This window comes from Canis lupus, chromosome 5 (genome assembly GCF_048164855.1).
Source record: "Canis lupus baileyi chromosome 5, mCanLup2.hap1, whole genome shotgun sequence".
Lineage (NCBI taxonomy): Eukaryota > Metazoa > Chordata > Mammalia > Carnivora > Canidae > Canis > Canis lupus.
In genome coordinates, this window is record NC_132842.1 from 59,506,105 (window position 1) to 59,533,323 (window position 27,219).

Consider the following 27,219-nt stretch of genomic DNA (forward strand, 5'->3'; position numbering starts at 1 on the left):
GGCACGGGCACAGCAGCTTGGACGGAACTGGGCTGGAGGTGGTGATGGGAGGCAAGTCCAATCATTGCTTCTTGCAGCCCACCTACTTCATTCCAGCCCACAAACCGGTTCCGTACGTCACATGACCATCCAAGGGCTGAATTCAGTCCCCACATCTGATTTCTTTGGCCAGTGAATTTTCTGGATGAGTCAGACTTTTAAATCAAGGGATTTTGCGCCCACACAATCGATTCCTGATTTATCATAAAAGGTGGGTGGTATGGCTACATGGACCTTCATCCCTGCATCCCTGCTCAGGGCAGTGGGCGGCTGGAGCTGAGTGGCTGCTGCTCCCACGGCATCGGGTTAATCATCTCCAATCCACCACAGACCCCAACATTCCCCACTGCCTTCCCAACACTGACGCCAAGGAACCGTTTATCCCCTGCCTATCCTGGTGGATAAAGTTTCCAGCAGTTGATTTTTTTCACACATGGCCACCTTCTCTCATCTGTGTTTCCTGATTGGGCCTAAGGGGTTTGTATCAATGACTCTTAATAGAAGCACAAAAGGAAGCGCTCCAAACGTTTACATTAGTTTGTTAGGTATTAACAACAGCTGATTTTAATTTCTTTTCTTCTATAGTTTCCAAATTCTCTACAATGAACATCTACTTCTTTAAATTCAAAAGACAAATGAGCTAGTGCTTAAAAAGAAAGTCCTCCCCATGTTTAAGGCTGAGAGCCAGATCAAATGTTGCCTCCTACAGGAAGTCTTCCTGGATCTCCAGCAATCCCTAATCCCGTGCCTGTAGCTCCTGAGGAGCCTGTTAGGCTCTAGGCCAGGGTCACCAGGGGAGACGCACCTCAGTCTTCCCAGTACTGGGGCAGAAGCAAATTTGCCCTGCTATGCTCCACAGTTCTTGCCACAAGAGGGCTTTGGGAGAGGCTGACAGTCCCTGTGAGGGGTGGGCTTGGCAGTGGTGAACAAGGGCAAGGCAGCTTATAGAAAGGCCCAGATGGACAGACAGACCTGGCCCAGCCCAGAACATCTATACTAAGCCTGAGTCAAAGGCAGGCAAAGGCCCGTGCAGTAGATAAAGGTTTACAGCAGGCACCAAGCAGCTCTTGGCAACCACAACCCAAAATACAGCACTGGAATTGGCTGAATCGGGGGCTGGAGAGGGATGGCGGCTGGGGAGGCTGAGGTGCTGGGCTCAGAGGTAGAGGAGCTGCTGCTGCAGGGGGCTCTCCTCCTCCAGGGCTCTGGCTCAAAGCTCTGCCCCACACTCGTGTGCCCTGAGTACCACTCTCAGGCTAAAATGACAGGACCGCAGAGGGCCCTCGTGGAGCTCACCAGAGACAGTAGCTCTGGCACATTCTGTCCGGGGCTGGGGCACAGGGCCAAGGATGGTGCCAGGCCTCACAGGTCTAGGTCTTGACCTTGGGGCCTGTGGCCTCCCATCCTCAGCAATGAGGGCTGGGCCCAGGGGTGGTGAGTTAAGACCAGCCTTCAGCCCTCAGGACAGTGGGGGTACAGGTCCTCCTCCTGAGCCTCTTGTAAGCGGGGCCGGAGAGCCGAGTAGTACACAGGCCAATTCAAAGGGCCGAGCCTGGGCGTCTGGCTGCCAAGGCAACAGCCCCCTCACCCCAAGGTCCTTGGGCCTTCCTCTCAAGTCTCTGGCTGACCATCAAGTGTCAGGCCTGGCTGTGGGGGTGGCAGGTGGTGGTGAGGACAAGCCCCATCTCTGGTTCCTCAGGCAGCTTCTGGCGGGTGGCTGGTGGCCTAGATGCGGCTGGACGAGGTGCTGCCCGAACTGATGGGGAGCCTGGCGCTGTCCGAGCTGCTTTTCAGAGGCGAGGGCCCGCCCCGGGCCTGCAGCCGCATGGACCAGTACCAGAGGAAGATGAAGAAGCCTGTGGGCAGGGAGGGGGCATGGGGTTCAGCGGGGGGGGCGGGCAGCCCTGCCCCTTCCCTCCCCTCCTCCCTACAGGCTACCAGCACCCATGTGATCAAGGGAACACCCACCGTGCCCCAGACACTGAGATTTCCTGGGCCCCATCTCACTTTATCCTCTCGAGATTCTCATGAGGACAGGCCTATTCATTACTATTCTGTTTCACAAATGAGAAAACTGAGGCACAGGGAGGTAAGTGGACTTGACTGAGCCAGGAGCTAAACAGTGGTGTTCAGGCTCCAGAACACCTGCTTAAGCACCTCTCGGCCAGAACAGAGGGGTGTGCGTGTATGTCTGTCTGTCTGTCCTTGGTGGGGGAGGGGGTGTAGAGGGGTCCCAGTAGAGGGACCTGCCGGCATCAAGCCCCAGCCCTCATGATCCAGCTCCTCTGCATCTCTCCCCTTCCCTCCTCCCCTCTGCCCCTTACCCAGCTACCCTTCAGCCTCGCTCCCCTTCACTGTCCTTCCAACACACACCTAGTTTTAGCCTCAGGACCTTGGCTCTTGCATCTCCCTCTGCCCAGCACTCTCTTAGACCAGAGCTCCGCAGCCTGTGACACACACACACACACACACACACACACACCCTGGGCATCTGTTACAGTGCAGGTCTGATTCAGTAAGTCTGGCATGGCCAGAGTCTACACATCTAGCAAGCTCCCCATGAGGCTGATACCCAGAGGAGTTCAAGTCTTAGTTCACAGATGCAGCCCCAAGTTTTCACACAGGGCCTCCATGTGCTAGGTACTCAATAAAGACTTGTCAACTATGGCCTGGGTGCCCCCATTTTACAGATGGGAAGACCGAGGCCCAGAGAAGCCTTCAGGGTTGGCTCCCTATCTTCCCAGCCCCGTACTCCACACGTGGGTACCCTACCCGGGGCCGGGGTGGTGGTCTTCTCTGTGCCTACCTTGGAAGGAGGTGATGATGCTGAATAAGTAGAGAACCACAAGCTGGAAGGTGCCAGAAGCAAAGGAGAAGAAGACCAAGGCCCAGGGTAAACCGAGGACCAGGCTGAGCCCCAGCAGCGTGAGCACGTGGGGCCACTTGTGAGCATGCGGGCGCAGCCGCAGGATCTGCACCACCATGGTGCCCAGCATGGCCATGTTGAACAGAAACACCAGGCTGAAGAGGCCCAGGTTGGTGACATGGCTGACCAGGGAGTCCCGGATCCAGCACCTGACAGCAAAGACATGAGGGCTCAGGGGGTGACAGGGCTGGCGCCGTGCTTCTGGGCTGTGGGTGTGTGTCACAGGGGCCCCGAGGGCCGGGGAGCCGCCTTCACCACCTTCCCTGCCAGGCCAAGGCCTCCAGCAGCCCTGGCGCCCAGGAGCCCCGAGGTCAGTGTGGCAGTGTGGCTCCGCACTCCCAGGCTCGTGTTCCCGCCCCCACGCACTCAGCCACTCACATGGAAGGGTAGATGACACTCTCCGGAGTCCTGTGCACAGCCAGGATGATGGGGCCATAGTTACTGATGTCCACCAGCGCCACCAACATCACCAGGAAGACAGGGAAGCCTGCCGGCAGCAAGCGTGCAGTTCCATCTCCCACCGCCTGGGGCTGCCCTCCCCTCCCCTCCCCTCCCCTCCCCTCCCCTCCCCTCCTCCAGGAGGGTCCTCCGTGATCAGACCCTCCCCTCCCCCACTCCAGTTTAGGTTTCCCATAGAGAGCCCCATCGCCCTGGCTTGCCCCTTCCCCCTCACCATCCTGGGCCCCCTGGGCCCCCATCCCTGGAGAGAAGGTCTGAGCTTCCCTGCTGGGGGGCAGGACGTCACAAGGAGACGGGGGCACAGACTGGGGGGTGGGGGGCAGCTGGAAAGGGGACTTCTGCACTGGGCCTCGACTTTGCCCACCAGCTGGGGACCGAGGACTCTCCAGAAGTGGTCACCCAGCACCAAACACCCAGGTCTTGACACAGAGCCAACTCTGAAGGGATTTTGTGTAAATCAATGGAGTGAATCAAGAATGGGACAGATGAGAAACACAGAGGAGCAGCAAGCTGGGTGAGGGAATGTGGAGTCTGGGGGCTGCTGCAACATCCACAAGGACTCGTGGTGTGCCCCCTGGGCCTCCAGGCCTGAGAGGTCTGGGCCATGGTAAACTGGGTGGTCTTGGCCAAGAACAAACACCAGAGCTATGGAGAATCTGTTATCTGAAGCGCTGGAGGATCCACAGACAGAGCCGCTGCCAGCCTGGGTGCATTAGATGAGTGGAGGACGGGATTACGGCCCACTCATCCCCCAACGGGGTGCCTTTGAGCAGTACACAACCTGCACATCCATACATGGTGGCTGTCTGCAAACCTTCCTTTTAAAAAGTGAGCAATGTGAAGAGTGTGTGTTTCTGGGGGCAGTGCTCAGCACTTCATCTTCCCAAAGGGGTCCTTAACCCAGCCAAGGCCAAGAACACCTGAGGATGTATGGGTAAAGGAAGTCGAGTAGAAGAGGCAGGCGTGGGGGGCCTGCCAGCGCCCTCTGCCCACCTACCCCAGCCCATGATGCTCAGCTTGAGCAGGTAGCCGGGGACGTAGGTGCCGAAGACCTCAACCACGAGTCGGTAGAGGTTGTAGCCCTCCAGGCCCATCCAGGAGAGGCAGGAGAGCAGAGAGAAGTGCAGGAAGATGGCGCTGGCGCGGCAGCCAGCCTCGGAGCCGGCCAGGGCCACCGGCTCGCTCAGCAGGAAGCTCACATCCAGCAGGAAGACAGCCAGCAGCAAGTTCATGTGCACCTTGATGGTGTAATCCCGAGACTTCCTCCTGCGGTGGGGGCGGGGAGGGGCGGCGGGCGCATAGGGTCACCATGGTGGCCCACTTGGGGAGGTGCGGGCAGCACTCCTCCTCCAGGCAGCCTTCCCAGACTACACACGCACACCCTCTCCTGTTCCTATGGCTGCAGCCAGGTCATCTCCCACTAGTCCCTGAGCACCTACTGTGTGCCCAGGACCCACAGGTTGGGCACCGTGTGCATATTCAACAACAGATTCAGCCACAGACAACAAGCAAGACAAATCTGGCCACTGCAACCAGCCAGATACTCCCAAAGTTGGAGGGGAAAGACTCCGCATTTGTTGCTGTTTTGGAGACTCCGTGCCACTGTGTCCTGTGTCTGCCCGTCTGTCTGCACAACCATGTGACTGTGAGGCTGTGAGTATGGCGGGGTGGGGTATGTCTGTCTGTCTTCAGGGCTGCAAGTCTGTGTGTGCACAGCCCCGCCACCCCCCACACCCAGGACTCGACAGTATCCAAACACTGCCGGCGTTACCTCCCTGGCCCCCCACACCCCCACCTGTGATCTGCCCAGCACCACCTCCTGCTACCTGTTCCAGAAGGAACAAGAGCCATGCCCACCCGTGGCCCTAGGTATCTCCCTGGGCTGCTCCCTTCCCCCTCACCCTCAGCTCACTCATCTGTGAAGTGGGAGGGCGTCCCCCCCCGCCCACCAAGGTAAAGCATCAGGCACAGGTAAAACACTCCAGTCCGTAAGGTTCTCTGTCCCTGGGCCCCTGGACACTCTAGCGATGCATGGGTAGGTGCTGGGGGCTTGTGCCCTGAGCCTGCCTGCTGTCCCTTGTCACTGCTCCAGCCCCACCGTGCACAGCTGTGAGCTCACACAACACCACCTCTTAGGCACACGCAGACACGCAGCCTCACCCTCCTGTCCTCCACCCGAGAACAGCGAGCACGCTCCGGGTGCTTAGAATGTCTCCCCTCCACACAAACGGGCCCGGGCCCTGACCACGGTGCACCTCAGGCCCAGCCCTGACAATCCAGACCCGTCCACACAGCCGGCGTGAGGAGGCATAAAGGCGCTCTTCATCCTGTCCGTGGGGCTCCTCCCTCCCCAAGGCACCGCAATGACAGAAATGGAGTGACAGACAGCCCCTGGGGTGGGGGTGCAGTAGGCCCTGTCAAGCCGGAATGCCACAGGGGCCAGGCCTGCAGTCAGACACTGGACAACAGGGCGCTGGACAGAACTCTCGAGGCTGTGCCTGTCCACGGCGGCCACTGCTTAGCTTCAGTAACTGCGGCCTTGCAGACCTGGGCGTGAGCCTGCCTCTGCCACTGCCTTGCTGTGTGACCACAGGCAGGCCACTGACCCCCTCTGAGAGCCCTTTCCTAGGGTCCTTGTGAGGACTAAACCTACTTCGTGCACATAACACACTTAGAACAGTGGGCAGCACGTGGGAACCTTAAGCGTTAACCGTTGTCACAACTGTCACTGTATATCATATGCCCCCAGTGGTGACACACGGGATTCTTCAGGGACAGAAAAATCTAGATTTTTGTCACCTCTCCCTGTGTTCCACGTCGGCAGGTAATAACATTTGTAAGAGTTACGTCATCCAAACACCACAGATGTGAGGGCAAAACACAGTCCCCACAGGTCAGCAGACCACACCTCCCAGGGCTCCTGAAACCACACGTGCTTTTGGGGCAGGGGTAGCCAAGCCAGTCTCCAGGGTGGGTCTCCACGGCCATGGGGTCCCAGCTTGGGGGCCTGGGATGAAGGTTTTCCCTCCCCGCACCCCCGCCTCCCTGTCCCCCTGCCCCTACCCACCCTGCCAGGCCCTACCTGGAGCAGAGGTAGGCGGCGATGGTGAGGACACAGGCCAGAGCGGAGATGACACAGCCCACGTAGGACAGGACGGTCAGGTAGTGCTTGTGTACGGCGGCTACCTCCACAGAGGCGACCTGGTCCATGAGACAGGCCCGGGCTGGCCTCAGTGTCCCCAACTCACACTTGATGGTTTGCCCCAGGTGAAGCGCCAACCTGTGCTCCCGGGGAGTGGGGGGGGGGGGCACTCAGGCATCTACAGGCCACCCCCACCAAACTGAGCAGAGTCTGGTCCCGTGAGTGCATTCTTCAGAAGGGGGGTGTCTGCAGCTCTCACTTCCTAGCTGTGTGGCCTGAGGTAAATGGCTTAAGCTCTCTGAGCCTCAGTTTCCTTCTCTATAAAATAGGACTGCAGCAGGAGACACTTTGGGGGTCAGTGTGGAGAACAAGTGACTGCAGGTGAAAAGCAGCTGGCACACACCAGCCCAGCCCGGGGTATGGCTGCGGGTCAGGGAGAGGGCCGCTCACCATCAGCACTGCAAAGTAGGTCAGGTGGTTGCAGAGGCAGGACGTCTGCGTCTCCCTCCTGATGGTCTCACACCCAGCATCGCTCCAGCTGCCTGGGCTGCTCACTGAGGAAGGGTTCCGTGGGGCTCTGATCAAGCCCAGTCCTTCAGGACCCCACTGGACCACCCAAAATCCATGATCGTGTCACTCTTCCAAACCTTGCTTCACCTGGCAAATCTCTAGTCTGCCATCATTCCTTCTTCAAGGCCCACCTTCCTCCAGGAAGTCCTCCCTGATTAACCCCACCTCCACCCACCGTCCAGGACCCCTGTTCTCATCCTGATACCTGCCCAGCTCAGAGACCCCTCCACACTCACATGTCAGGTCTTCAACCCAGAATACACACTGGAGAGTCACGTTTTTCTGTAGGGACGAGAAAGGAGGAGGGTGGACCCCCTGACGGAACCGCTCCTTCCTGGGTGGGGCTGAGGGAGTCAGTGTCAGCCCCAAGCCCGTGTGGACCTGACTGTATGGGGCCCCAGCCAGCTGGTCATTTTGTCAAAGACAAGTGACTCCTTGGCAGGCTCACTTGCACTCACCGGCTGTGGCTGGTGCTGGAAGGTGAGCACCACGGGCTCTGAGAGGTTGGCCACTTTGGTGTTCTGCACGACGATCCCCAAGACCTTCTCACCCAGCACTTGGCTGGAGTTCTTGTCCTACATCCATACAAGGGAGGTGAGGGCTCAAGGCTGAGAAGAAAGGCCCAGACGTCCCCTAGCTTCTCTGGACTGGCGTCTCTCCCCGACAACATTGCCCTGAGATGCAGAGTCTCCTCCTGGCAACAATTCTAGCCCATGTAGTCACTTACACCATAGTGAAAACAACATAATTTAGCATTCTCTGGGGGAGATTTCGTACCTCACAGTCCAAGTTCTGACCTTACAAGGAAAGGCTCTGACTTCTGGACCAGGGAGCCCTACCCATCTTGGCTCCGTGCCCGCCTTCCACCTCCCCACAGACAGAAACTGCTTTTCCAGGGCCCACACCTGGAACAGGGCTTGGCTGCTGAAGTCCACCAGGAGGAGTCTCTTTTCAGCCTCCCCTCTCCGGCCTTTGGTCTTCTGGAAGAGCGTGCGGGGCAGCAGCACCGAGTATTCCTGGATCTCGCTCTGTTCCTCCTGTAGACCAGAATCCCCGTGGGCTCAGCCAGAGGCAGGCTCCGGCCTCTACACACAGCTCCCCCTCCAACACCTTCCTGGATGCTGCCATCTCTAAGCGCACCTCCTACGGGAAGCCCTCCCTTGCTTGGCTCCTGTGCTGGCTGGGAAGCCTTGTGGTTAGCACCCAGGGCTCCAGGGGCAAACAGGCAAACAGGGGCAAACAGGGAGATTCACGTGGTGCCCTGCTGTCTGGCCTCCAACCCCGTGCCGCTTACAGCATCCCAGGGTGGGTAGTAGGGTGAGGGGGGGGCGGGGGGGGTGCTCCCAGTGACCAGGCCATGTGAGGGGTGGTCTCAAGACTGAGGCGCACGCACAGGCACTTCGCAGTTCATCTTCTGTCCACACGGGGTGCCTAGGAGCTCTGATGCCGCCCGCTCCCTGTCCCCACCGAGGTGAGGAAGGGTCCTCCGCCACGCGGCAGCCACTAACAGGGTACTCTCCGGGCCTGAGGCCTCCCTTGTCAGCCCACGTCTGGCTCCCAGAGGCCCGGGAGCCTCCCCATCTGTCTCCTGCCCCGACCAGCCAGGCCCCTGACTCCTGACCTCACGCCTGGAGTGGATGCGCAGGTCCTGGAGGCTGGCCGTGGGCTGCAGCTTCCACACCGTGGCGTTGACCAGATCCTCCTCGAACGACAGCGTGTCCCCTGTGAACTTCACAGAAGTCAGCCTCGACTCCAGGGTCTGCAGCCTCCTGGCAGGGGGAGAAGGGGTTGGGGAGGTTGGTCGGGGTGGACAGGGCGAGGGAGCAAGAAGGGGACACCGCGCAGATACACAGGAAAGAGGCAGGTGGAGATAGGGGAAGGAGGGGCAGGGGGCAGAAGGGAGGGGGCGAGAGAGACCACAGCCCTGGCATGGTGGTGGGCGAGGGGGGATGAGCAGGGGCTAGGCCAGCAGAGCTAACAGGAAAGGCGGCTGCCCCGAGCACCCGGTTCCGGGCCCAGCTCTGCCTCAGTGGACTCGCTCCGCAGCTGGGGAGCAGCCCTACCCGTCTTGGGGCCTCAGTGTGCCGAGCCCTCCAATGGGCCCATCAGTTCCCCTTTCCCAGTGGGGAAGAGGGCTCGGGGGCGGGGGGGCGCTGTCTGGGGGTGGTGATAGTTGTTTATACGAAGGCCAGGGGCTTGCCCCAGCCAGGCTGTATTTCGATGCCTCTCTAGGAAGAGGTGGAAAGACGACATGAACATTCCAGCCCCAGGAGAGGCCTCCTTCCAGCCGCCCGCCCCAGGTCACCGTCCTGCCCACATCCAGGTCTGGGGGGGCCGCGCTTACTGGCTGGCGGGGGTTGATGAGGGCTTCCTCGAGGTCCTCCCGGGGTGCTTCAGGAGCTGGCTGAGCTGCTCGAGGTCCCTTTTCAGCTCGCACAGGTCCACCGAGGCATTGTGGGAGGCCTTCTGGGGAGGATCTGGAGCAGGGGAGAAGCGCCTGAGGCTGCTGAGCAGGTGCCACAGGCTGTACCCGTCCCACTCCCATCTCACCCTCCCGTTTTACGGCAGATGAAACTGAGCCTCCAAGAGGTGGGGTGCACCCTCCAAGGTCACCCAGAAGCCGGCCAGAGGGGGGCCCTGCCACAGGGAACCTTCGGGCAACACCAACCCCAGCAGGGCAGGCCGGGATGCACCTGCCCATGTGCCCCTTTGCCTACACACCTGGAGCCAAGAGGGCCCACCCAGGAGGGCTGTGAGGAAGGCCAGGGGTGGGGGGCCCATGCGGCCTCTGGCTCCTGACACCCAGTCGTCTTCCCACTCTCTCTGCTCCCTCCCTGGGTGGGCTTCATCTTCCTCTGCCTGGACCTTCCCAGGACCCTCTGGATGGAACCTCCCCGACCCTCTGCCTTCACCCCTACCTTCCCACAGCCCTTCCAGGAGCACAGCTTGGATCACACCCCTCCCCTCCTCAGACAACGTTCCGCGGCTCCCCGCCGCCTGGAGGCCGCCTTACTGTGGAAGGAGAAGGTGAAGCCGGCAGCACTGGGCAGACTGGTGTTCTGGGGGCTCCACCAGGAGCTGACCGAGGTGGCGAGCAGCGGGGGTCCCTGAGCCAGGCTCTCCTCCCGGTGCCGGAAGCACAGGAGGCCAGAGGCTCGGTCACTCAGCAAGAAGTCGTTTTTGCCGTAGCGAAGATGCAGTATCCCCACGTGGCGGCTCCAGTACAGGCAGAAATGGTAGAGGCCCCTGGGCTCAGGGAAGAGCTGGGGAGCTGGGAGGACCCCGGGGAAGGGGGCATGGATCGTGAGGGCTCCCTCTGAGTTCTTGACGGAGATGTGCAGCTCCGACGTCTGCTTATAATGCAGGCTGCTCTTGTGCGTCTGGTTCCTCTGGCCACAGAAACGGAAGTCTTCACGGGGCGTCCGGCCCTGGGTACCTGAGGAGACAAAGACCACAGATGGGACTCTGGGGGCAGGGAGCAGCCGGGGGCAGGAGAGGGCCAGGTCTTGGGCCCAGAATACTGGATCCCAGTGCCTGGGACCCACACACGTTCCAAGGGCCTATACCCTCAAGGTCTACACAAATGTGAATGTGCCCTACTCACAAATTCCTAGCTTCAAATTATAAAAAGAACAATAATAATTTCAAAGGCCAAAAAACCACATTTTAATAGCAATAAAGTACTTCACAAGGCCATGCCTACCATACAATTGCACAGGCTGTGCACTGCACAAGGATGCTCTGGGCTGCAGAGCTGAGTGGGGCCAAAACCCAGTCCATGTTCCCCACCCCAAGCTATGCACTATGGGGCTACAGCTGCCAGAAAGAAGGAGTGCCTGTTTCTCCAAGATACATTAGCTAAACTGTATCTAAGGTCCTGTGCCTGCCCAAAGGGGTTGGTGGATATGCCCGCAGCTGTCCTAGACACGGAGCTTTGTAGCCTAAGTCACAACAGTCCCAGGGCATCCCCAAGATAGCTTACCTTGAACCAGGAGGAGCACACCTAGCAGGAACAGTGCCATCTGCAGCAGCACTTGGGCACCCATCTTCCACCCCAAGGTCACCTGAGAAGTCAGCACCTGAAAGAGGCCAGGAGAGTTAGCTGGGGCCAGAGGTGCAGGCTGGTCGGGCCAGCCCTGCAGACGGGGAGGGCGGTGCAGCTTGGGTGTGGGACGTGAGGTAAGGAGGCCAGTGTGGGAACAGCTCGTGGGTCTCCCCAGAGCTGCCAAAGTTGAGCATCAGGGGGCAGCGGCCGCCCAGGCTGAGCTCAGGCCCGGCTCCTCCTCTCCCTTGCTGCATGGCCCCGTGCACACCACCCAAGACAAGGCTGGTAATAGTCCTTCCCTGTAGACCCAGCAGCCCTGGGGCAATCCTGGCTAGACTCCAGCACCACCTGGAAGCACCCCACGGCCCTGCCCCTCCAGGCCTCGAGGAGACACAGGAAAATAGGAGCTTTCCGGGTCCTCCTCCAGGAACCTCACCATCATCATCCCCAAGACCCAGCTCAGAGGACACTGCCTTCGGAAGCCTTCCAGAATTCCCTGTATAGTCAGCCCCAGCCTCCTTCGCTTCCCACCACTGGCCAGGGCCTCCTGTGTCCCCAGGCCGCGCAGGGTGGTGCGTTCCCCCCTCAGCAAGGAAGGGAGCTCTTGGCCCATCCCTGCGGACCGGCCCAGGGCGCGGGGGCGGGGGGAGGGGGGCTGCAGGACAAAGGCTGGGCAGACAGTCGGAGGGGTGAGGGGTCGGGGAAGCAGAGCCAACATCAGCGCCCGGCAGCGCCCTCTGCAGGGAGCCGGGGAGAGGGTGCTCCCTGTCGTGACCACCAGGGGGAGCCGGGAAAAGGCAGAGGTGCGTTCCGCCGGGACAGGGAGACTGGGACAGTAGGGCCCGGGTGGGGAGGGGGCGCTTCCGACCCCCCGCGGCCTGCGCTAGCTGAGCACCAGTCGTCCAGCCCGTGCTTTCCCACAGCACCCCTGTGCCTGCACTCGGCCTCGCTTCAGCCCTGCCGGGTGGGCCCTGCCCTTGCCCCTTCCACAGACCTGGGATGCGAAGCCCAAGGGGTTAAGTGAGATGCCCAGGATCACTCCAGAGGCCAGGGCCTCCCTGCCTGGTCCCGACTGCGGTGCCTGGCAGGAAACCCGCATGCCCGGCGCTCAGAGGGACGAGCTGGTGGCTTCCCCACGGCCAGCTGGCCCCGTGACTGAGCTAGGCACAGACAGACACATGGGCATCTTCCGTTCACGGGGAGCTGCGGTGACTGCGGTGACACATGCAATCATCTGCCGCGAGCCAGGCGAAGGAAAGCCTGGAGACCTGGGTGCACACAAGTCTAAATTTGGGGGAAGCCAAAGGGGGCTTCCAGGAAGGGGTGGTTTTTGGATGGAATATTTGATGGTAGCATCAAAGGGATGGGGGATGGGGCCCAGGGAGGAGCTCATTGTCTCCTTCCTTGAACTAACCTGACCCCCTGAAACTAGAGGCAGTCCCCTATGCCCCACCACGCATAATGGAACCCCAATTTCTTAGGGCCTTGTCAGTCCCGTTATCGGTCAACCAGGCTCATTGTCTTGCCTCTGTGGCATCACAAGACTCCTTAGAAGAACCATATGAATGTGTTTTAGGGAATGGTCATTACCGGCCAGGTTGTGATTTTTAAGGTTTCACTCTGTGCCCTCTCTCAGCATTTTGGCCCTTTTTGCAACCATGTCCTGCCACCTCAGACTGGCAGGAGGAAACCCAGCGTCGGGAGACAGAGATATGTCCCGCCTGGACCCACTTCTTTCCTCTCCTTTCTGCCAGTCCCTGTTGCTTGCTACCTCTGATCCCCGATCCAAATATCACCTCCTCCAGGCAGCCCCTCCTCGCTGCAACCACTGCTCTACACTTGTGAACTCGAAGCTGACAGATGGCTTATGGATTTGTCCAAATTCTCCATTTTATGGTATTTGGATTCAAGACCCAGAGAGGATCAATGACTTCCTGACATCACACAACAAGCAAGGATGGAGCTGGCCAAAAATCCATGTACGTCTCTGGCCCACTGACCTTCAAAGTGACCACTGCTCCCTAGACAGGGCAGTCATCCACTTTGCATCAACCCTCCCAGATCGAGCTTTGAGAACAAAAAGGCTGAGACAAAGAAGTGAACTTCCAGTCATGGGGGGCAGAGGGGGAGGTTGGTGGACAAGGGAGCTTGTGCCACTGTGAGTACCATGGAAGGGATGCAAACACAGTCAAGGGACCAATTGCACGACCCTGACACTTCCAGGCTCATCTCTACCCCACTGTTTCAACAGCCGCTCTTAGGTGGACAACCTTGTCCCCATAGACATTCCCGGGATTTGAGTAGGAGAATCCACTGGGCTTCCTTCAACCCACTCTTAGGCAGCGGAGTGGACTCTGTCTGCATCCAACGCCAACTTCTCCTGCTGGATAAGCTGTGTGTCCTTGGGCCAGTCACTCACCCTCTCTAGGCCTCACCTGCCACATCTATAAATGACTTGATACTTGTAAAGGACGTAGAACATGGCCAGGCATGTGGTGGGCACCACAGGTGTCGGCTAAATATCTCTGTGTGCTTTCTGACCGGCCTATGCCTGCCCCTAAGTCCACCCCCGGCCTGTCGCAGGGCCCTACCCCCTTCTCCTCCCACCTCCGTGCCCCCCGCCTTGCGGCCCTGGCCAGCTCAGCCTCCAGAGCACCTTGACGGGAAATTCTTAGAGCATGAAACTTCCCTTCCGGAAGCGCCATGGGAAAACTGCAACCCCGCCCAGAAAACCTCTGTCCTTGCGGCCCTGGCCTGAACTACTCACATGCCCTCTGAGGGGAGGGAGAGCAGGACCGGGGACAAGGAGATCGCAGCCTCTACCGGGAAGGGGGAGGGCACTGCCTGGTTGTCCACTTGGCACCCTCCCAGCCTCACTTCACACTACAGAGCACGCTGCCCGCTGCCCATCACGTCGCTCTCTTCCTTCCCTCTACCCCCTGCCTGTGGCCTGGGTGGGGGGACGTCTGCCCCCTGTACACTCCCACTGCCCCGTGCAGCTGACTCAGAGGGTGCAGTTGACTCAGAGGGTGCAGTTGGCATCTATAATGGGGGCCACATTCTCCCAGCACCCCCAGCAGGGCTGCAGAATGCCCTGGTCACCAGCCCGGGTGCCTCCACCACTCAACTCAGCCGAGGAAGGAGGGGTCGGTCCTGTGCTCTGAAAGCTGAACCCCAGAACCAGGAGCCAGGGGCCCGTACGTGGACCTCTACACAGGCAGAACCTTGTCCCTGGTCTCTGGACAGGCCTCAGCCATCAAATACTCTTAAAACCAACCATCGGCATGCAGGCGAGACCTTTGTCAAACCTCACGTGGCACTAGGCCAGACCCAGGAGTTGCTGAGAGGACTACTCTAGCAGCAGCACCACGATGATCACAGCAGTAGCGTCAACCATGCTGTCACCTGAAATCCCCAGAGCCACTCTGTGAGACTGGTCCTACTGTTTTGCTATTTTACAGACCAGGACACTGAGGCTGGGGAAAGGTTATCTGATCCAAGGTCACCCCAGGTGGGGCCAAGGCACAGACCTTGCGCCTCACCCTAAGAGAACTCCTTGCAGAGCTGGCACTGGCGAAGGTCCTAGAGATACATGCTCCCCTGGCTTTGGGAGATCCCCCCAGAAAGGAGATAAGAATGACAGGGTAGCCAAGGCCACTGACAGGTGCAGACAACTCCAGCCTGGGGGTTGGGTTTGGGGGCCAAGTACCCCAGGAGAGGTCCCCTCCCATAACTGCTTCTGGGGCAGCTGCTCTCAACTTCAGGCCTTCCGTAAACATAAAGGAGAACAGAATGGTCCAGCCCAGCTCAACACAATGGGGGCCACCGTCACGGGGTCCCCAGGGACACAGGCAGAGCAGAAGGTGGCCAGAGCTTGTACCCCCACTCATGCCCAGAATTGGCCAGGCCCAGGAGAAGGGTCCCACTCAGGCCCAGCCCTGTCCATCTTCATGATGGGGGAGGGGGCAACAGGCAGGGAACCCGTGGCTCACTTTCTCCCGCTGAGGTCCTGAGTCACTTCCTGTGCCATCCATGTAGAGCCATGAGTCCTTGCTGGCCCAGTCCAGGCTCCTGGAAAACCCATTTCCTTGGAGGACGGAGGTGGAAGTTGAGTGGACAGGACCTGGTTGCTTGGGGTTAACCCTTCCTGGGCAGGCACTTCTCTAACATACCGAACCGGGCTGATGCCCAGACCTGCTCCCCCACAGCTTTTCTTCTGCTTCCCATTACACACACTGTGGACGTTTCCTCCCCATCTCCAGACTGACCCTTTGCCTGGAAGGCCTTCCCTAGCCCTGTGACAACCCAACCCATCTACTAAGGCTCCGTTGAAGATACACCCTCCCCATAAAGTGTCACCTAACCACCCTCCCCTGTCAGAATTAACTACGTGTTCAGGGGGCAGGAGGATCACAGCCCACTCTCCACTCTCTATGCCTCCACTGCATGAGAAGTTCACATCAGAGGTGCCCAAACTTGCCCCTGGCTCAGACTCACCCTGGTGAGCTCACTAAAATCAGATTCACATGGCCCTCACGCTGAGGATCAGAGGCAGAAGGTCTGGGGTGGGCTTTAACAAGAGTCCCCTTGATTGACACTCCACGGGCTTGGAACCGCTGGGTTACAAGCCTAGGATAGCAGTAGCCGTGTTTTACAGAGAAAGTCAGAGATGAGGGGGCCAACCCCAGATCACGCAGCGGCTGAATGGCATGGCCTGGGCTGGGGGCTGGGGCAGCCTGCAGGCCAACAGTGCCTCTTCTCCACTCGCTGGCAAGGACAGGTCCTGCTCCCTGTAGGGTTTACCTGGTGCTTAGCAGGGTTCCAGGAACCTGGAAGGGGCTTCCCAAAGGACAAAAGGGAGAAGGAGGGCAGGGGTGGAAGGGAAGCCCTGGAGCAGGTTTTCAGGTGTCAGCCTCATCTTGCCTTCCTTGGGGGTGGGACAGAAGGAAGAGGATGCAGCTCAGCTGTCCTGCTCCATCCTGAATCCTAAGCTGCTCCCCATTAAGGGGGGGGGCAACATAGAGCTGTGGGCTACCCCCTTGAGCCCAGGGCAGAGGGCTTAGGAAAAGAAGGATTTGACCCAGAACAGAGACAAGGGGGATGGTGAGCATCAAGCCTTGAGAATGTAAGCATGCATATGAGTGTGTCTTGTGTGTGCACATGCACGTGAAGTATGGGTCTGCAAGGGACCAAGGAGAGAGCTGAAGAACGCTGGTAGTGGGGGCAGGTCAGCTCTGTGGCAGAGGAACAGAGGGCTGCATAGACCTCAAAGGGCAGCCAGGGGAGACAGTTAGAGACAGCTCTAGCAGGTGCTTCCTCCATGGGGGCTGGGGGGGGGGAGGCTAAGAAGACCCTCCCGCTGGCACTTTCCAAAGTATTTGATAAAAATCTTACTTAGAAACACCACCTATCCAACAAATCAAAGGAGGGACCCCCATCAGACCTAGGTGGGAGCGAGGGCCAAGCTCCCTCTTAGACCAGCCCCTGCCCTAGGGCCCCCAGCAGTACCCAGTCTCTTCCTGCCTCTGCTCCCATTCCCCAACCAAGTGGCTGAGCTCCAGCTAGGTGACCATCCAAGCTAGAGGTTTTCCCCACAAGGGTGTTCTGGGATGGCTGGGGAAGCAGAGTGACTTCAGGTTTCAGGAATTCTACAATAAAGGAGAATAAAAAATTAACTAACTGCCTGCCCCCAGAGGCTGGCGGATGCCAAGGCCATGCCCACGCACTGCCTGGGGTGAGTCTCACATTCTTGCACCAGACTCGTTGGAGGGCCGTCCCCAGCAGCATGGCCGCATCGCCCTGTGGCTTCTGGTACAGCCAAGTCCATGGGCAACAATTCTGTGTACCCAGACGGGCCCTGGCCCTGCGGGAGACCGAGGAAGGGCAGAAGCAGAATGCTCTCGGCTAGGATGGAAGGAAGGGGTCGGTCTGTGTGAAAGGACTCAGTCCTCCCCAAGAGCCTTACCCAGAGCCACCCATCCTGAAGCCTGCTTTATCTGGCACCAGAACATTCACTTGAGGCCTCAGAGAGGCCAACGTAGAGTCACACAAGGAGAGGTGAGCCCGGGCTTGGGTGTTCCCCACTCCAAGCCTTTCCACACACTGGTCCTCCTCCCTGGGATGCCAGCCTTAAGACGTGGCCAATGCCCTGGGCCTCTGGCCTCCGCACCCTGCCTCTACTGCAGTTCCTGACACCACATGGTTGTGGGGAGGGGAACAGGATCTATCTGACCCAGCAGGAAGGACCCAGGAATCTGAGGAGAGAGAGGATGGCAGCTTCATTTAGAAAGTGTTCAATCTGTGCTGGCATCATGCAAAGCACTTTGCACAAATTACGATTCAGTCGTCACCATGGGTCTGGGGAGCAAATGCTATTATGACCCCTCAATTTAAAGAAAAGGAAATTAAAGTCTAGAGAGGTTAGGTGACGCCCAAGATCAAATAAGCAGCCAAGCCGGGACTCAGACCCAAGGCTGCCCAACCTCAAAGCTATGCTTTTTGTCATGGTGATCCCGGAGTCCTATCCCTTCTCTGGGACTGTCTCCTCATCTTTACCAAGTAGTAACTTTGCCAGAGCACTTTCTAAGAAGCATTAGTTCCCAAGTTAGAGAAATATTGCAGGCACTGCTTGGCCTTGTGTGTTAGCATGTCAAAGGCTCTGATAAGTCCAGCAGAAAGAAAATCCACAGAGCTTCCTTGCTTAGTTTCCCAGCCCACTGTGAGGGTGTGTCCTTTATAGCATGGGCACCTGTTACCAACACTAGAAACAAGCTCTCAAAAATCTTGCCACCACCCAGATAATACAGCCGTCAGCACCTTCCCTCCCAGCTCCAGCCCTCCCTTCCCCTCAGAGGCCATTAGCTACCATGAGATGGGCTGCGGGAGCCATTTAGACTGTGATGTTCCCCAGGGCAACTCATCACCATCCTTGGCATTTCCAGGCAAGAGGTCCTTAGGGAGCCCAAGGTATATGAGGCCCCATCCCACCTCCCTTCGGCCGGCGGTGGCCGCAGCAGCAGCTCTTGGGGAAAGGGGCACTGCCAGCCTTGTCCCCAGGTTGGCCATTCCATTAAGTTCAGCCACAGCCAGCTGGGCCCTCAGCCTGTCCTCACACAGCTGGGACACTTAGAGGGTTGGAATTGAATGAGAGAGAGAGAGAGAGAGAGAGAGAGAGAGAGAGAGAGAGGGAGAGGGAGAGGGACAAAGGGAGAGGGACAGAGGGGGAGGGAGAGGGAGGGGAGGGGCAAGGAAAAGAGAAAGAAAGAGGCAACAGGAGCATGCCAGAGCTTTTAGAAGCAGAGAATCAAAGCCTCTTAGAATGTGAGACTGGATTATAGGGACTTGGAACCTAAAAGAGAAGAGATCAGAAAGGATCCCAGATCTGGCCCAGGCTGGGATTGGGCTCAGGCACCAGGGTTTCTCGGAAGCAGCGCAGGGTCTCTGGTGCCAGCTCCATGCTCCTGGCACAGTGTGAGTCCCCACCCCCCACCAACTCTCCCTGCAACCCTCTCCCCAGGGAGCTGCCAAGGCTGGGCTCCGGGACCCCAGGACACACAGCACCTGCCCAGAGAATGCAGCCTCCCAGAGTGGGGGTGACAGGAGTTAGATGTGCACAGCCCGGAACTAGCTCTGCAGCCAACTGGCCCTTGGAACTTTCGGCCAGCCTATCCCCTCTGAGACTTGGTTTCCTTCTGTGGATGACTATGATCCGTGTCCCCACCTGTCTTCTCTATAGGCCAGGCCTTAGGATGCTTCCAGGGAAAGGCAGGGCTTATGTCCGAGGTGGCAGCGAGGAGCAGCGTTGGGCCATCTCCTCCTCCTGGCCAGACTCTCTTCCCTCTCAAACCACACGCAGACTCAGCTGGCTGGCTGAAGTGTCCCTTCCCCATCTGTGCTCCTACTCTGCCCAAGGGCAGGCCTACAAGGTCAGCCCAGTTACCACCCTGCTCTGGGGGCTGCAGAGCAGCTACCCTGGACCTAGCCGAATGCCAGTCTTTGGAGTACAGGACCCTAGTTTTGTTGAGGTCAGCCACGAACTCTCCCTCTCTTTCTTCCTCTTCCCAGTCCCAGATCCCTGGCTGAGAGGCACACAGGGCACACAGCCAGGTGTCCTTCTCTAAGAATGCTGGGGGCCTGGGCAAGGCTGAGGCACCAGCCCCCTTCCAGGGAGGTGCAGTGGAGGCACAGACCAGGATCCCATTCTGCTCACTGAATACACAGCACCCCAGGGCCTCCCATTGCTATTCGCACCCCTGGAGGGCCGGTGTGCTCACCACCTCCAGTAACACAGCTAGAATTAAGCTCTTGGAAAATGCAAGACTCGAGTTTAAGCTCTTTACACAAAGGAACACACTTGCCCTCCCCCAAACCTTAAGAGAAGCGTGCCTTTATGCTCATTTAACAAAGAGGGAAACTGAGGCCCCTGGAAGTAGAGCTACGTGCTGGAGATGGCACAGCCAGAGAGTGGTGGACCCAAGATGCTACCCCAGGGCCCAGCTCCAGATCTGATGCTCTTGATTTTGCAGCCCGCTTCCCCTTGACTTTACCTGACTGCTAGAAGAGCCTTCTCTTTAAAATTCACAGCAAAGATGCTTCCAGATGTGTCTCCCTGGGGTTCCAAATACCCTTTTGCTCAGAGCCCAGGGGACTCCCATGCCATGGCTCCTGCCAGCCTGGGGATGCAGCCTCCCAACACCTCTCAGAGGTTTATCTTTATTCACTGAGGGTGCAGCCCAAAGGCAGAAAATCGGTTTTTAGCTAGAGTGAGGCTGAAGGGAGTGGGGTGGAGCCCTAAGCCCCACCACTTCCTGCTGTGGCTGCTGTTTAGTTGATAAATCCCCCTTAGCATGGCATCTGTGCCTGTCCCAGAGCTCCTAGTGCCCCCTATCTCCACCTCCCACCCCCATCCATCAGCTCCCCTGGCAGTGCTGGGGAGAGAGGGGAGATGGGGGAGAAAGGATGGAGGGAAAGAAGAAAGAGAGAGAGAGGAAGGGAAAGGAAGAGAAAAGGAGCAGGGGAAGGGGAGGCAAGGGAGGAGAACGAGAAGAAGGGAAGGGGGGAAGCAGGACCAGGAGTGAGAGGGATGGAGGGAAGACGGGAGGAGGGGAAATCGTACCTGAACTCGTCCTTTGTGGCATCGAGTGCACTAGAAGTACATAAAGAGCGTGACCGAGGGAGCGAAGGGCTGCAGCCTGCTGGCGCGGGGATCAGGTTCTGGGGAGGAGGACTTTGAAGCCGAGCCACCCCGCCCCTGCCCCCCCACTGGAGCTTCAAACAAAGCGGGCAGCCAGGGAAGACGACGAGCCCCAGCCACCAGTCTGGGAGAAGGGGCGCAGGTGACAGCAGCCCCTGGCAACCGTTTCCCTGGCAACTGTTGGCAGCTGCAGGAAGGGAACTACGTCACCGCCCGGCTCCGACCCAGCTCCGCACAAGCGCCCTAACTTGTCCGGTACCCAAGTCTCCCGACTCAGATGCTGGCCAGGCCCAGCCGGAGCCGGCAGGAGGGGCAGGGCTGAGGACCGTGGGTTACGGAGAGCAGTGAGGGCTACCTCCCTAAGCGGGTCAGCATCTGAGTCGGGAGACTTGGGTAGCAAATCCTTCAGGGCCCGGTGGGGCCACCCTTGTGGCCCAGGATGCCTGGCGTGGTCAGCTACATTTGCCCCTGGAGGCTGCCGGCCTGTGGCCCTGACCTCATCCCAGGCTGGACTCCCTCCACCCCTCATCACTGGCCCCCCCAGGTGCAGGATGTACACGTACATTCCCTAGAAGTGTCTCCGGGAGGCACCTGCTCCAAAAAGCTTTCCTAGGTAGCCACAGCACACCACAGATCTTCATTCTGAGTTATCCCTAGGGCTGGGGGTTCCCCCTGGCTTCCTTCCAGAGCATTCTCTGGGGGCCAAGAGTGGGTCAGACCCTCCCATCTGTGCTCCAGAGTAAGCACAGGAGTGTGGGAAGGGAAGAGAACACAGGCAAAGCTTCTGAAACCGATTCTTTGTGTTCTTTGTGCCAGGTGCTACCCTAGGCATTTTGGAGATGTATCCCTACCACTCTGCAAGGTCAGCCCTGTTGAAGCTAACTTACAGATAAGGAAACAGGCTCAGGGAACTGATGGGACTTTCTCAAGGCCACCCGGCTGGTAGGGAGGGCTGTGAACTTCAAGCCAAGATCTCTTCCAAGAGACATCAAGGCTAAATGTCCATCTGACGCTTGACTAGTCCTGCCCCCCCACCCCGATCCAGTGCACATCCAAACTTTTATTTGATCACCTCAAGTGACAGGGAGCTCACTTCCTTCCAAGAGGGCACATCCCTTTGGCCTCTAAAAAGTCCTTCAGAGCCATTCAAAGGGGAAAGGGCATCAAAGACATGGAGTGGTCCCCACGTGTCAGGGCAGGAAAGAGGATGCCCCCACTGGGGCCTGTGGCTCCAGACCAGCAGCAGATCAGGAGGCACGGTGGCGCTGCTCAGGGCACTAAGGGGCTAGGGTCTCAGCCAAGCAGCTATAAACACTTTCCCAGAACAAGTGGAGAACCCCCTCAGCAGTCGCACTCAAAGGCCCGGAGGGGCTTTGCGGTGGTTTCTGGCAGAGGCCATGGGAAAGGCAGCAGGGGCTTGGGGCCGGGGGACGCTGGGCCCATGCGCCCTCACACCTCCTCCCCCACCCATGGACCAGAGCCAGGAGGCAGCTGCAGTCAGGAGGCAGCTATTGTCTTGCTGCTGGCCCAGAGCTGTGTCCCCTTCGGGCACTATTTTTGGCCCTCCGGAGGAAGAGGAAAAGAAAGCAAAGAAAGGAGTTGCTGTTCTCAGTGGAACCTTTCCCCGGAAAGGATTCCAGGGCCTGCTGGGCCAGAGAAGCCAGTCACTGTGGGATCAGAAGCTTCTCTGCTTAAAAAGAGCTGGCAAGGGGCTGCAGTTCAGGGGAGCCAGGGGAGGGCGCAGATGGGGCCCCCCAGGGCCTTTACACACACATGGTGCTCACTAACCACAGTGACATGCAGAGAAACAGGCACAACATCACAGGTCCCACCCAACGCCACCCAGTACTTGTAATGACAAAAATACTTACTATCGCTCATAGGTCCTTGCTGCCCAGAGCCCAGTCTCGGCCAAAGACACTGACAATGCTCACGATACCGCCGAGCAGAGCGGAGTGCAGGACAGGCATGGGGAGGCTCATTTTATAAGTCAGCTGCCCAAATAGTGAGCCAGCGACCCCACACACCGCCACCGCCACCGCCACCGCCAGCCAGCCCCCCTCCCACCAACTCCAGCACACTAGCCTTCTTTCTATCCTCAGGACCTTTGCATGTGCTTCCCCTTCAACGTAGCACATTCTTTCCCAGGCCTGTTCCCTGACTGGTTTCTTCTCAGCCCTTATTTCAAATATGTCCTCCTCTAAGAAGCCATCCATGATTACCCAACCAAAATTACCCTCCCCTTGATCACCCTCTTCATGCCACCTTCTACCTTCACAGCACTTAACGCCGTCTGAAATGACCCTCCAATTTGCTTACTTGTTTTCCATTTCTCGACATTTACTACCCGGCTCACCACTGGTATCTCCTATATTAGCGCCGTGCCTGGGCCACAGCAGATGCTCCATGACTGCTAAATACATGAATGAATGAGACAGAGTTGGGATTCTAATCCAGGCCAGGCAGGCTGCAAGCCTCTTCCCCACAGGAGCCAAATCCTGATGTTACACATCTGATCCAAAAGTCCACTTGAGGCAGAGGTTCCACCACTGAGCCATCCTGACTCCCCAGCCTCTGACTGGCTCAGGGGCATAAACATCTCTGTCAAGTGCTTGGCTAGAGAGTGACTCCCAAGACTGTACACAGCTTGAGAGTAGGAATAGGGCCCTAAATGCCAGCCTACCGTTTCTTTCAATACACAGCTGCCTGGTAAAGGCTCTGAAAAGTCCTGCAATGCAGAAGCCCAGGAACCCCAGCTTCCTAAATCACTGGGACCGCAGACAGACTTTCAAAGTTGCTAGATTAGATCATGTCTGAGATCTCATCTGAATCTGTGATCACTGAACCTTGGGTTTTCTCTTGACACGAAGGCAAAGTTACTACTCCCAGGCCCCTCGACAGCCTACTCCTATGGTCCAGGGCTAAGAGGGGGCCCAAGGGGAGAATCTGCCATGAAGGTGGGTCTTATTCTCACTGCTGCAAATGTTTAACTTCCATCTGGATTCCCATGGGCTCCCCCAAGGTGGAGCAGGGAGGGGAAACTACATGTCTGTGGCCAGGGAGGACCCTGGGGTCTAGGAACCTGGGGATGGGCATATCCCAAGGGCCAGCATGCAGAGACTCACAAGGCAGCTGGTGCAGGGAAGGAGCACAAGAGCACAAACCATATGACGTGCACCAAACCTCCACAGTGCACGTGCCCGCCACTCTATGAGGGGGCACTATTATGCCCATTCTACCGCTGAGAAAACTGAGGCTCAGGGAGGAGAAGCTGCTTGCCCAGGGCTACACAGCTGGCAAGTGGACCCCAACCCAGTTCTGTACACTCCTTTGCCTGAGCTCTACCCCTGCTCTGGAATCTCCAGGACACGGAGAGGACGCGTAGCCACTCAAGGGAGGTGCGTAGGCAGGTCCACGAGGCTGCATGGCACCCAAGGCCTCACAGCCCAGGAACAGGGGCCGAGTCCCTTCAACCCTACAGCTATGGGTCTGCAAACACTCCCGCCTCCCTGGACGGCAGTTTCTGCGGCTTCCAGCCCTGTAGGAGAGAGAAACCAAGTGGGGGACCCAAGTCCCACCTCATCCCACTGAGATGGGACTCCCAGGCATGCTGACACCTGCTGTAGAGTCTGTTAGGAAGCACTGGCTGTCCTCCCAACTGCAGCTAGTGCTCCCCAGCCTGGCTCCCCACGCCACCCCGCATCAGCCCAGGGTATCCTTGGGTCCCAGCCCAAGAGCTGGAGAACAGACTCTGCCCATCTGCTCTGGGGTGTGTGCATAGGTGGCAGAGTCCAAGAGGGTGTGGCAGGTGCAGACACAGATGTACGATAAATACAGCTTTGAGGAAGCGCATGAGGATTCCTTCTGGCCCTACCCACTGCTCACGGCTCTCTCGAGGCCCTGTCACATGCAGGTGTGTGGGAGGGGGAAGTGCCACGGGGTTAGGAACACCCCTACCCAGGCACAGGTCCATTGCATAAGGACAACAAGGGGCAACATCAGCTCCCTGATGATTTGAGGGTGGGTGTGCCCCCTTCTTGATCCCTCCATCACACCCTCCAGACTCACTCCCACCCCAATCCCCGTGTGCCTTCCGCCCAGCTCGTTGGATGATTAGGAGGCCAGTGGGAGCCTCCCAAAGATGCCACTGGATGACACTAATGATGGAAGCCTGCACACGGTGACAGGCAAGGCTATGGAGGCACCACCTGTACAACAAACATCACCTGACACCCTTAGGATCACCAGCAGGCTGGCTGCTTAGGGACTTCGTGCCTGGGAAGAACGTGGGACTGGGTGCCTCTCCCACTCAGGGCCAGAAGGAGCCATGAAGAACACTCCATGACACTCAAGTTCGAGCTACAATTGTTTGCCAAACCTAAACCCTTGCAGGGATGGGAAGCTCACTACCTCAGACGGAAGCAGCCATGTGTGGTGCCACGGGAAGAAACAGGTCCAGACCTGGGCTCAGGCCGCCACTACCACTGACAGGCCAGGAACTTGAGACCTGCTTCCTCATCCAGGAAATGAGGACAAGGATTTAAATCTTCAAGGCCAGCAGCACCCAAGACTGAATGAGGGTCTTTGTAGGCAGTGACTGTGTGTCCTGGGGGGTGGAGGGACTATGAGCCTCTCCAAGGGTTTGGCACACTCCCAGATGGTGACCCAGCCAGGGGAGCAGTAGGCAGAGGGTGCCAGGCCAAATGTGACTCAGTTGCCCCAGTTGGCCCCGTGGGATTCACCCCTCACATTTGTCACCATGAAGACAGGTGGGCCTGGGCAGTTGTCCCCACGGCCACAGGGTCAGAGACCCAAGGTGCTAACCACAGAGCCCATCTTGAGAGCCATACTTGGCCAGGGACTCAGAGGGGGTCGGCCACCTAGTGCAGGCAAGGAGCCAAGTAGCCAAGGGATCTCAGCCAAGCAGAGAAGTAACCACAGAGTGCTGCCCGAGGAAACAAGCCTAACTTGATCTCAGGCCTCCCATGGTAGGCCCAAGACAATGTCCAAGAGGGTCAGGCCTTGGGTCACAGAGAGGAGCGGGAGGGAGCCCCACTCTTGAAAGGCTCATGCCAGCAGATCAAGATTCCCCTGGATGGCAGTGTCCAAGGGCCCCACGTGCTCTCTGGGGCCTGGTGCCTTTCCCAACAACGTCATGGGAGCACAAGGCTAATGCTCCTGGATAAACTCACTGTTGCATCCTGAGGTCTCAGTGGTGTCCCAGATCATTGGCAATGACAATATCACTTACTGAGTGTGCCAGGCTCTACACTCAGCACTTAAAATGTAGTGGGCTCATGTAACCTTCTCAAGAGACCATCACCATCCTCGTTTTAAAGATGAGGAAAACAAGGCACAGAGAGGCTAATACACCTGTCCAAGTTCACACAGTTGATGGAGCCGGGACAGAACCAGGCAGCCCCAGAGCCACCACCTTGGGTGGCCTCTCCCAGAAGGACAGCTCCACTGGGTGATGGAAGAGCAAAGGTCTGGGACAGCTCGGCGTGGGGCATTTCTGCCCATGGGGCCCTAAGTCAACAGCCGTCTCAGCTAATCCCCACAGGGTCTCAGAGAGATATTAGAGACTTAGGTATCTTCATCCCCATTTTATAGCCTAAGTAATGAGGCTCTGAGAGCTTGAGCTGCTCGTTCAAGGTCATCTTTCAGGATTTGAACCTAGCTCTAACTTAGCCACCATGTGACCCTGAAGATAAAATCTTCCGTCTGGGTTTAGGGAAGACCTCTAAAAGCTGCGCAATGGGCTAAGCACACATTTTGCACCCAGGGGCTACTCCAGATTCCAGCAACCACCCAGCCCAGGGGTGGTACTCTCATCTCCGTGTAGAGAAGACGTCGAGGTCCAGGCAGGCTACAAGCTTGGGCCCCTGTGGCCGTCTGCTTGAAAGTCAAAGCCAGAGCTTCTGGGCAGGGGGGTGATGTGTGGGCAATGGCCGGAGGAGAGGGCACAGAGGTCTCAGAGATGGCTCGAGTCTCTCATTGTTACCCATCTGGAGTTAGCGTAAGTAGCCCTGAGCCCGGGGAGCCAGGCCGGAGCCATTAGCCGCAGAGCCGCCAGCCTTGCAGGGAGCCAAGCAGGCCTGGCTTCTAGACAGCGAGGCCTCAGCCCCCAAGGCCACCTCCCTGTCACGTAGAGCCCTGTCCAGCGATGCCTAGAAGCTCTGCCAGCTTCCCTGGGGCTCAGCCTTTATCTCTGCCGCCTGGAACTGCCACAAGTACCACAAACTGTCTGAGCCTGAGTCTGCAGCAGCTCAGAAGCCCAATGCCCACCCCACTGACCTTCCCACCAAAGCACAAGTCAGGAGGGAGGGGGAAGGGGTAGGTCCTGCCGGAGCCCAGGTGGCCCCAGCTCTCCCCAGGGGGGAAGCAGGATGAAGGCCCCCCCGCCCCCACCCCAGCACCCTGGGTTGTTACTAGCTGTCTCTGGGACCAAGTGCCTCCACCCACCCGATGCGGAGATCTCAGGATAAAGGCTAACGTCCATCTGTCAGTCCGTCCCTCCGTGGGCCAGGGCTGCTCCAAACACTCTCCTGCATTAACTCCTTAGTGTTCACAACAGCCCTCCGACGTGGACACTGGTGTTACCCACTTTGTCCAGATGAGGAAACCGAGGCTGGCGCCCACGCTCACACCACCAGAGAGGAACACAGCCAGGGCTCTCCCCAGGCAGACCCGCCTTGCTATCCCTGTAGGTCCTGACACCCCGGCAGAGCGCGGGCTTGGGTTTGAGACAAGGGCACATGCTCTCCAGTGCCCAGAACAGAACCCGGCCCAACCCAGGAACACCCCGCCCCCCGACTGAGGGGGCCAGGGGAGCACAGCAGACA

At 58.4% G+C, this 27,219-nt stretch overlaps 1 protein-coding gene across 5 annotated transcripts in view; it reads right to left on the reverse strand.

Annotated features, from left to right (window-relative positions):
- Window positions 1-572: 572 nt before the first annotated feature.
- ADGRG1 (adhesion G protein-coupled receptor G1) overlaps window positions 573-27,219 on the reverse strand; it is a 36,926-nt gene continuing 10,279 nt past the window's right edge. For 3 of the 5 annotated variants that reach the window (XM_072826945.1, XM_072826944.1, XM_072826947.1), the window contains exons 2-14: window positions 11,119-11,215; window positions 10,150-10,572; window positions 9,481-9,613; window positions 8,758-8,905; window positions 8,042-8,173; window positions 7,595-7,711; window positions 7,373-7,418; window positions 7,017-7,120; window positions 6,507-6,625; window positions 4,422-4,690; window positions 3,344-3,452; window positions 2,846-3,114; window positions 573-1,895 (exon numbers count right to left, since the gene is read on the reverse strand). In XM_072826945.1, the coding sequence (XP_072683046.1) occupies window positions 1,765-1,895; window positions 2,846-3,114; window positions 3,344-3,452; window positions 4,422-4,690; window positions 6,507-6,625; window positions 7,017-7,120; window positions 7,373-7,418; window positions 7,595-7,711; window positions 8,042-8,173; window positions 8,758-8,905; window positions 9,481-9,613; window positions 10,150-10,572; window positions 11,119-11,182 (2,064 nt within the window). In that variant the 5' untranslated portion in view covers window positions 11,183-11,215 and the 3' untranslated portion in view covers window positions 573-1,764. Of the gene's footprint in view, window positions 1,896-2,845; window positions 3,115-3,343; window positions 3,453-4,421; window positions 4,691-6,506; window positions 6,626-7,016; window positions 7,121-7,372; window positions 7,419-7,594; window positions 7,712-8,041; window positions 8,174-8,757; window positions 8,906-9,480; window positions 9,614-10,149; window positions 10,573-11,118; window positions 11,216-19,727; window positions 19,753-20,296; window positions 20,451-27,219 lie in introns of those variants that run through there. The other 2 variants (XM_072826946.1, XM_072826949.1) reach the window with 2 other exon arrangements.